At 37.3% G+C, this 10,344-nt stretch overlaps 1 protein-coding gene across 3 annotated transcripts in view; it reads left to right on the plus strand.

The window, feature by feature from the left end:
- The window catches only part of LOC119646931 (histone demethylase UTY), a 116,943-nt gene extending 108,144 nt beyond the window's left edge, over positions 1–8,799 (plus strand). For all 3 annotated transcript variants that reach the window (XM_038047616.1, XM_038047617.1, XM_038047618.1), the window contains 7 exons: positions 118–694; positions 969–1,732; positions 1,851–1,972; positions 2,266–2,685; positions 2,899–3,108; positions 3,166–3,292; positions 5,313–8,799. In XM_038047616.1, the coding sequence (XP_037903544.1) occupies positions 118–694; positions 969–1,732; positions 1,851–1,972; positions 2,266–2,685; positions 2,899–3,108; positions 3,166–3,292; positions 5,313–5,519 (2,427 nt within the window). In that variant the 3' untranslated portion in view covers positions 5,520–8,799. The remainder of the gene's footprint in view (positions 1–117; positions 695–968; positions 1,733–1,850; positions 1,973–2,265; positions 2,686–2,898; positions 3,109–3,165; positions 3,293–5,312) is intronic.
- The last annotated feature ends 1,545 nt before the right edge of the window (positions 8,800–10,344 follow it).

The following is a 10,344-nucleotide window of genomic DNA, read 5'->3' on the forward strand; positions in this document are numbered from 1 at the left end:
CATTTCAATCCTTAGTTGTTTATTAACATTTAATCATTCGTTTTCTTTTTGATTAGTTGAGTTAACTCATTTGTAGGAAAAAAATTAATTTGCCATTTTCTTCTTAATCTTCTTCAGCCATCTCAAGGACCGCCACCGCCATATCCCAATCAACAGAACAATCATGGTCAAACACCCGCAAAACGTTTCAAACCTGGTGAAGAGCTGCCGTCACAGCAGCAACAGCCTACAACGACCAGTCGACCAGCACCACAGTCTGCAAATTACCTTTCATCGAATCAATTGCAAATGTTGCAATATCTTCAACAGAATCAGAATAACTTGACACCACCTCAAAAGCAGATGCTGCAGCATTTAACGCAGCAATATCGTTTAATGCAGCAGCATCAGCAACAACTACGATTACAACAATGTGTTCAGCAGTCTGTCGTGCAAACGGGCTACCAACCGCAGACCGGAGCGCGGGCGCCACAATCTGGCACTATCGCACAGCCTGGGGGATTTGTGGACAATTCGAATAATTATGCAGCAGCGACGGGCAACACACAGCCAGCTGCTGGAATGCCCTTCAAATCAGCAAATGTTCCCAATTCGACAGGTTTTCGTCCGCAGCAGTCGTTTAATACGACGATGCACCCAACAGGAGCCTTCGGACAGATCACGTCGATAGTGGGTCCTGGAACTAATGATTTAGGTAAATCGCATTTCTTCTGTAAAATGCCTACTATTCGAAATGTACATTGTAGAATTGCCAATAAAGTCGTGGCTATTGTTTGTTAAATTTTCTAGTGCGGGCAGCATGCATTTCAATTAAGATTGTTACATTGTATCCGCTTTTATTGGCTACATAAATTGAGTTGTATTTTTCCCGATAAAATATTGTTTCATGGTTTTTATCGTCAAGAACTACTCTACACATAGCCACGCTGGACTATCGAAATCCATGCTAACTTATTGTTAATTTGCAGGCGTGAGTGAACAAGAGCTTCAGGAGCTGTTGTCGAGGAATTCAACTTCATTTGCTGAAGACTTTCTCAAAAATTTATCATCAGACATCAAAGATGAAATACCTTCCGATTTTGGTTCAGCAGATGAAAGTCAGAGTAATAAGTCGCCTACACAAAAATGTGAAGCGACCTCGACTAGTTCAATATTCTCGTCTCGAGTCGGCGCAGTTGCAAAGGATGACGTGAAAATTGAACCTGTAATAAAAGTGGAGAAACTTTTCGAGGATGATGAAGTACCTAAATTTTCGTTAGATATGGAATCGAAATCTGTGATAAATGCCGTGAAAAAACTCGGTCTCAAAGAACCACCGCCACCGTGTTCAGTTCTTCATCCAGACGCACCTCCGCCATCACCACCAGATTGCCCTCCTCAGCGGTTAACCCGCGAACAACTTTTACCGCCCACCCCATCGGTTCATCTAGAAAATAAGAAGCATGCCTTTAGTCCGCAACTTCAAGAATTCTGTTTGAAGCATCCCATAGCAGTTGTAAGAGGATTAGCTGGAGCTTTGAAGCTCGACTTAGGGCTGTTTTCAACAAAAACCTTAGTGGAAGCGAATCCCGACCATAGTGTAGAGGTGCGGACACAAGTTCACCAATCACCTGATGAAAATTGGGATGTTCAACAGGGGAAACGAGTATGGGCTTGTATATCACATCGCTCACATACAACTATTGCCAAATACGCACAATATCAGGCGTCCAGTTTTCAGGATAGCTTAAAGGTAAGTTCATAATAGTGAATTTCCCGTTTTTTTTTCATCCAGTAGAATGATTGAGGAAGAACTTCGTCTAGAGCCTACTTTTTTTTGCATTGAAACAACTTTCTTTTTTGTGTTACAGGAAGAACGCGAGAAGAATAGTGGCATCCACACGATGTCTGATTCTGATTCGAAGGATTCACTAAGCAACACTGCCCCTAACGGAAAGAAGAAAAAACTGAAAAATGGGAATAAAATGCTCAGGTACGTTCCCCTTTATGATTTATTTACTAGAACTAGCTGGGACTAATTTGAAGGGGACGGATTTCCAGCTAAAATCGATATTGCATTCGACATAGAGCGTATTCATGATTTGTCGGGATATGTATATTAAAGGGTGCTAGAGCATTTTGTCTGGGAGATTTCGCTAACCCTGCAAATACAGTTTTGTAGCGTTTGATAGTAGTCCTCCCAACAAGTTTTCCTACACAAATTACACCAACATATTCGTAATTAGTAGGAATTTGAACTAACGGAGAAAATGTACCTTTTTTCAGGTTTGGGACTAATGTCGATTTGTCAGATGAACGAAAATGGCGACCTCAGTTGGCTGAATTACAGAAGTTGCCGGCATTCGCCCGTGTTGTTTCAGCAGCAAACATGCTCTCACATGTAGGACACGTTATCCTCGGCATGAATACTGTACAGCTTTATATGAAAGTTCCGGGCAGCCGAACTCCTGGTCATCAGGAAAACAATAACTTTTGCTCCATCAACATCAACATCGGACCGGGCGATTGTGAATGGTTCGCTGTACCCGATGCGTATTGGGGTGGAATCCATGCGCTCTGCGAAAAGAATAATATCAACTACTTGCATGGATCGTGGTGGCCTGTCCTGGAAGATTTGTACAAGGAAAATATCCCTGTTTACAGATTCATCCAACGACCTGGAGATTTAGTTTGGGTGAATGCCGGGTAAGTCAATAATCATTTAAAGGCAGTGCTACGCCATTTAAACCCAAATAGACTAACGCAATTTAATCATCAGTGCATTGCTGTTAGTAAGAAATTTCACGTACGTTTTTCCCGCTCTCGAATAGCAATTGATCACATAATTCCGAAAATTTCACAGTTGACCGCTTTGCTTCATCTCCTTACATTTTGTAATATTGTAAATTCAATTCGCAGGTGCGTGCATTGGGTCCAAGCTGTGGGATGGTGCAATAATATAGCGTGGAACGTTGGGCCGCTAACAGCGCGACAATATCAGTTGGCTATCGATCGTTACGAATGGAACAAACTGCAGAGCTTCAAGAGCATTGTACCAATGGTTCATCTGAGTTGGAATCTGGCGCGTAACATCAAAGTTTCGGATCCAAAACTGTTCGAATTGATAAAGTGAGTTCTCAATTCGATTGTTGTGTGAATGTAGCTTATAATAACAATTTACATTAGGAATTGCTTAATGCAAACGTTTAAAAATGTGGTGCATACTTTGGAATATGTAAAATCGAAAAACGTTGAAGTTCGATTTCATGGGCGAGGTAAAAATGAGGCGTCCCATTATTGCGGCCAATGCGAGGTAAGTAACAGTACTATAGTTATAATTTCGATATTAGTCGCTTGAAGAGGTTTCTGATTGAATTGTTGGTTGGGCCCTAGTCAAGTATATGTTACTCCAATTGTGATTCTATGGAACTAGTATTCGGGAAAATGAGGTAAAGGCAGACTCTTGGTATAAATGGAAATCAGTTTGGCAAATGGAGCCTGTTATTATTTTGTAGATTCCAATTTCTGTTCACTTCTTTGTAGAGTACACAGAGTCTCGTTTATTTACCTATTAATTTTCATGACACTGTTTAGGTTTCATTGTCACCACCCTTAGTACTATGCAGGTGATAAGTTTTCGAGATTTGCGTTTTACTGTTTTCACTGTTAACTGTAGGAATAAGAAACAGATCGTGCAGACGATTGAGATAATAGTGGATTTCGGCAAATCACTCGACACGGCGACGGTAGACTGCGGTGCCAACCAAGAAGATTTTACACAGGAGGTGAAACTGCCTAGGCAAACCTTAAGTTTTGCGGGTAAAAAAATATAGCGTCCGGTGGGTGGGCCTTTCAGTTAGGATCGCAATTGCGTTCTGCGCATCATCATTTCTTATTGGTTAGTGCATCTGGGCGCATTTGAAATTTTCCAGCTTGGTGCCAAGACGAATCGTGGAAGACTGCGATCCCAATAATATTGCAATGACATTTTATCGATTGCCAATTGTTTTTATCTATGTATGTATTGATTGTTTATAGCTGGTTGCTTAGTTACATGGATTCGCACACACACAGAAGTGCTATAGAAACGCGCTTTCTACTATTGGTATCTATGGTGGGATAAAGGTCACGATCGGGTTGCATGTGAAACTTGCATTTGTTATTTTTGAGGTGAAATCTCCCTTCTTTAAACGTTCAGCTCCATGATTATTATGTGATGTATAACCACTACTTTGGAAATACCTGCTATTACTTGAAATGTTGCTGGAGGTGATTAAAAGCTGAACAGTCAACTCCGACTGAACATGTACATCCTAATGATTGTTGTCAAAGTACTGCTAGAGTTGTCCTGATCCAATTGGAACTATGCTTCCGATAAGTTGAGTTGCGAGAAGAATTTGCTTCCGCTCAGGGACGCCAATAATTGTTCAATGAATCTTGTCGAGTAGTTTGCGTACAAACAAATGTTTTTATTTGCTTTCTTTGCGGTTAAAATTGGTGTTCGCTGATTTCTTGTAGTTCAGTTTTGATAAAAATCGGTAGCTCTACTATAATTAATTTCAATTTTGCTTAAATACATGCATTTCTGGAGCGATTTGCTTTCTTCTACTTAGGATAACAATTTAGTAGTAGAAAGTTTGCTTGGACCAGGAATTAAATTACTTCGCTTACTGCTCTCTCTATTGCGATTGTGACTGGACAGTGATCAGACACATCGGATTAGCTTCGTTCTTGAGTTTCTATTTTACTTTGGCTTCTAGGCTTTTTCCAACGAACTGTCGAATAATTGCATAAATTATTTCGATTACCCCCTGCACTGCATTGCGGCAAGGCAAAAGATTGCTTGATTTTTCGTATGTTGGACTTGGATGTTTCTTTATTTGACTACTTATTACCAGTGAGTTTGCACAATTAACCATAAACAGATAAGCAAAACCCCGTGTAAGAATCTCCAAGGCTTTGACGATCGTTTTGGAAGAATCGTTTCAGCTTTATGATATAGTAGCATTTTGTTTCGCTCGAGTTTGAGGTTTTAGCAGAAGTTCGACGACGAATCAAATAGCATCAAAGACAAATATTTCTAATAATTATTGTCATGACATCGTTGCCAACGACAAAGCAAAATACTATTGCTTATTCTTCAAAAAGCATTCAATCAGTAACCCTTCAATTAACCTTAGTTTACATGATGTTTACCAATAAATAACTTTCGTTCTACTGAAAGAGGATGAAGAGAAATTTTATTCTGATAGAATTATTAAATGTTAAATAATATGTAATATATCCATATCCGACTCCCAAACTGATGCCTTTTTTTATATACATTTTCGCAGGTTGAAGTGTTCAACATTCTATTCATCCGAGAGCAGGAAAAACGGCACGTTGTGCACTGTATGAGTTGCGCCCGAAAACAGACTCCATCCCTACAAGGTTTCGTATGCCTCGAAGAGTATCGTCTAAGTGAGTTACAAGCCGTCTACGATGCATTCGTTCTGTATCGACCGCCACCGCAAACAAATCACAACATGCTGACCGTATAATATTAGAAGATTAGAATAACGAAATTACCGTGAATGATTTAGGTTGTAATTTAGTTCAATTTTTAATATTCTGCGATAAGTAGGAGAACGTAGGGATTAAGATGTAAAGTTACGAAGAGGAAAGAAATTGAGGAGCAGGAAGAACATTTAGTGTTACTTTATATTTAATATTTATTGACGCGTGTAATAAATTCTTTAAGATTTCACTTCCGAATAGTAAGTTTGATATCTCGGTGTGAATGTCCACTAAATTTGACTCCTACAGAACAAGATATCAACTATGAAGTTTTTCACGGGCAGTTCCCATTTTAATACCAAAAATTCCATTTTTCCTCATTCATCTTTTAGAGCTAAGTAAAAAGTTAGGAAACTTCATTTCTCTTATTACTAACTTTCACACGTTTTACCCCAAACTCATATTACATACATAGGGAGAAAGCGCAGGACGGTTTCTTCTAGTGTTTCTAATATTTGGATGCATTTTATTGTTCAAATTTAATACGGCACAAATGGAACGAATCGGTTGAGACGCTTGGGAGGAACAGTTTCTTAATTAAGGACACTCCCTCTTCATCCATTTTTACTGATTTCCAAATATTGGGTGATGTAAAGATGTTCATAGTTATCTTTACAATTTTCGGAATTAAAAAGTACGCTGTATAAAAAATGATGATACCACCGGCATAGGCAGTAAATTAAAATGTAAATTATATGAAAATGATAGGAAGACGAAGTTCGTTGAGTTAAGTTTGGGATCGAATCTCTTAGTGATGGTTTTATTCGAGATGTAAATGTGTCATGGAATTCATGACGGCAATATAGGTTACGGTCGAAAGTGGCGTATACCGAAATCTCAGTAAATTTGGCAACTGTAGAAAACAAGCAATTCAGTACTTCCGTTTTGGCTACGATTTATGCAATTTGGTTTCAAATATTTATTTTCGCATTAATTAAAATTGATACCATTTTCAAATCGACACTTGGCCGATCAATTGAGATTCCTCGGTATTTTTCCCGGGCACGTCCTACCAACTAATGTTTGCATCGTCATCTTCCTTTTTATCAATTCGCTACAATATATCGATACCAAACTGGCGCTTCCTTAACTTATAATCGAGTTTTAGTAAAATTTTGTTCGAACTATACTAATCTAGACGAGGAGGGAATGTATATAATTGTGTGCATAAATTAAGTTTAAACGCAATGAACAGAAGTAAACGATTAGAGTTTTAAAGCATTAAGTATACAGTTTGTAGATGATAATTACGGTTCGTTTTATTAATCTCACTATATAAATTATTAACATACGAATTAGTAGTTGTATATACGCGTAACTAGGTTATTTTAACGGATTATATTGCTACATTAATGTACGTTTATGAGCGTGAACGTCAAAGGCAAAGAATGATCTCAAACTATATTTTCCTCTTGTTTATCTTGAGAACCATACAGACAGGAATGTCAGAATGCGTTAGTTTATCAGGTTTTTCATATGGAATGTCAGATGTTGGATCAACTTGGATGTGTTTAGCCGCACCCAACAGGTCGGTTAGCATTCGGCGATTACCCGTGAAGTTAGCATCTCTGCGAACAAAGCATATTATGGCACTTGTTTCGATTAAACCAAAAACTAAATTGTTCACATTAAATATCAAAGTGACGAGCTTTATTTCGGAATCTGAAATCGGACATTCTATATGCAATCACACGAAAGGGTTTTTTACTATGCATTTTTAAGTTCAAAATTTAATGGAACGTTTCTGATTTAAAAACGGAATATTTCTACCTTTATAAAAAATATCCCATTAACGAAAACACGTTTCCTTGTAATTTTGTATAATTCTGTGGAGCGGAGAAGAGGTGGGGAAATCATAATAGCACTTTCGAATAGAGTTGGTGAGTGAATATGTTGCTTGAAACAATAAGGAAGTGATTCAGGGATATGCAGAATTATAGCTTAACACAGTATTTTTAATCAAACATTGAAATGGACAAGTTATAAATGTACCGCGTAATGAATTTTAAGAATGTAGTACTACCCAGGGACATATGAAGGGATATGAATGAATTGCTTAAGCACATTGTTGACGAAGAAAGTCGAGCGACTCAGGTTACAGGTTAGTTGCAATCAAGTTATATGGAGAGCATAAAATTATATTAAATATACATTGTATAGTGAATTTCTTTTTGCTTAAAATTCTTTTATGGACAAATATCGTCATTAGAAAAAGAAAGCTAACTGCACTCCATTGTTCCCTATTCTGCGCAGGGCACTTTTTGCCCATGCTTTTTTTTTTCTATTATCAAGAAAATGATGTAGTGAAATTTCCGAGGTCAAACAACGCGGATAGAGTAGCAGAAGATGAGTTTCGAGATTAGGAAGAAATTTTCTGTCAACATACTAGCATCAGGTTTAAAATGAAAGTTCAAATTCGGAAAGTAGGTTGTAAGGTTTAGGCGCGTTAAGGTAAATGAAAGGAAGTAAGCTAGCTATTTTTGGTCGAATCTTCAATAGTAGACATCACTATGTTCCCAACTGACTGAAGGCGGAGAGTGTTTTGCAAACGAACGTATAGTTTTGTATTGTGTGTAGAGAGAACTTCGTAAGAAATGTTCTACAAACCGACTCCACTATTCCTGCATTCAGAGAACTAAACTCAAAATTCGATTATATCGCGATGTTTCGCTTTTAAAACTCAATTTCGATGCTACGAACTGTTATGATCGTAGTCGTTGGAAAATGAAACTTTGTTTTCTTTCACTGAATATGCAAAATATTCACGAGAATTTTAAAAGTCGAAAGTATAATTTTGCACTCCCGAAAAAACAGAATTGCATTGTTTGGAATAGAGGAGGAAGAACTGTTCAGACAAATTCTAGCTTTCTGTTGATAACTTTTTGTTCAATGATTTCCCGCCAGCTAATTTTGCCGGCCAAATCATTCATTGAATAAAGTCAAAGACAGTCAAAACTTAACATAAATTATGTGTATAAAGCAAATTTATATAAGAAATCAATCGATACAAAAACAAAATTTGTTTACAATTAGAAAAATAAATGACCAGTTATCACTGCCAATATTTAAAGAAAGTAAAAAACATAATGAAAATGCTATTACGAAGTGTAGCAAGATGGTACGCTGTTCGCAATATGAACGTGTATTTATGTATGTAATATTGTAAATAGACAAAGAAAAATGCAAAGTAACAGTAAATTAATATGTATTGAATAAGAAATCAAATAGGCATATAGAAGAATAAAAAAGAAGTCATAAAAACAATGAGAAATAGAATCAATTTTACTGTAATTGGATGACGGTATGCTAATGTGTAGAGTGTTGTCGTATATTTTGTAGGCGGATGTGTTTACGATATGTGAACGTCGTACCATGTCTTGCTAGTAGGATTAAGATTGCTATGGAGAGACGAATAGTATGTCCACTGCAAAGAACAAGTTGATCGAAAGAAAGTATTGAATTTGAATGTGGTGTGACGCATGTAATATGAAATTGATTTGTGAACATAAGGAGAATTCAGATTCCTGGCATATACATTTTACATTGCAAATTGTGTTCAACATTTAACAAGATGGCCATGAGAGAGGTAAAGGAACCAAAAGTGCATATTGGCTACTAGTCTTGACTTAATGTGCGAGTAGTTGTATTGATTTGGAAGCAGTTCGTCATCGGTGTTTGGTTTCCTTTTTTTTTCCATTCTCTGTTTCGTTTCAGCATTCGTAATTAGTTATTGTTGGGTGTAATTTAAAGATCGAAGATGGAATCTGGGGTAAACGAATGGGACTGATGATGATGGTGCAGATCAGCCGTTATATCAATGCGGCTCGAATTGCAGTCGGGAAAATATTGCTCATATATCGGGAAACTGTTTACTTTCTACCCGTATATATACGTGGCAGTCTGTAGACGTTCATGTGTTTGGGCATAGCAACATACAACCCTAAACCAAAGGGGGGGGGGGGGCAAAACTATTAATTCTGACTATCGAATAGGAAAGCAATACTCACTGTATTCGGTGCAAACGCACGTATCCACTCTTTTAGATTTACTGAGGCTTTAGCCAAAGAGCCGCATAGGACATCATATCAGATTAGTATAAAGTTTTCCACAAGAGATGTTGAGAATATTTTAATTCCCCTAACTCGACTGTTCTTTAAAATTTATGAAATCGAGTAATGTGTAATCTGTTGGGTTGCTAAATTAGCAGTGTTCTTAAAGTTAAAGCTAAAAGGTTTATATTGTCGATGTGGGTTATTTAGAATTAACGACGAATTAATTGACGAAACTCCATAATCCATGTTTATGGCAAAACAGTTTCTCAACGACCTTGTGATTGAGTTTCGTTTAGTCTCATGCCTATCAAGTTTATTTTTTGAACATCTCGGGACAACGAAGTCGATTTTACGTTGTTAGACTTAAGCACGTCAACTGACTTTGTAAAATCTACCAACTAGAATGACTGAATTTTTCAAAAATGACCAATGATTCATCTAATCATTGGTCGGTGATAGGTCTTCCTTTTCTGAAGTCGGACTGGCATTCTCCAGTGCATTTCTCTGCAATCAGCATGCTTATTCCTCTGTGAATATTAAACTCAAACTCTTTTTTGTAGCATAGTTATACTTTCTTCTTTGAAGCAATGCTTCTTTGTTCAAAATTCTACAGATTAATTTTTGTGTCTTTATTTAGTTTTTCAATTACCGAAAGTTTCATTTATTCTACTGTTATCTGGTCTTCGCCTAGAAATTTCATTCTTCAGTTTCTTTGTAACTTGTTTTGCTTTTCCCAACTCCAAGATATTTACATTTT

This window comes from Hermetia illucens, chromosome 1 (genome assembly GCF_905115235.1).
Source record: "Hermetia illucens chromosome 1, iHerIll2.2.curated.20191125, whole genome shotgun sequence".
In the NCBI taxonomy this organism is placed as follows: Eukaryota; Metazoa; Arthropoda; class Insecta; order Diptera; family Stratiomyidae; genus Hermetia; species Hermetia illucens.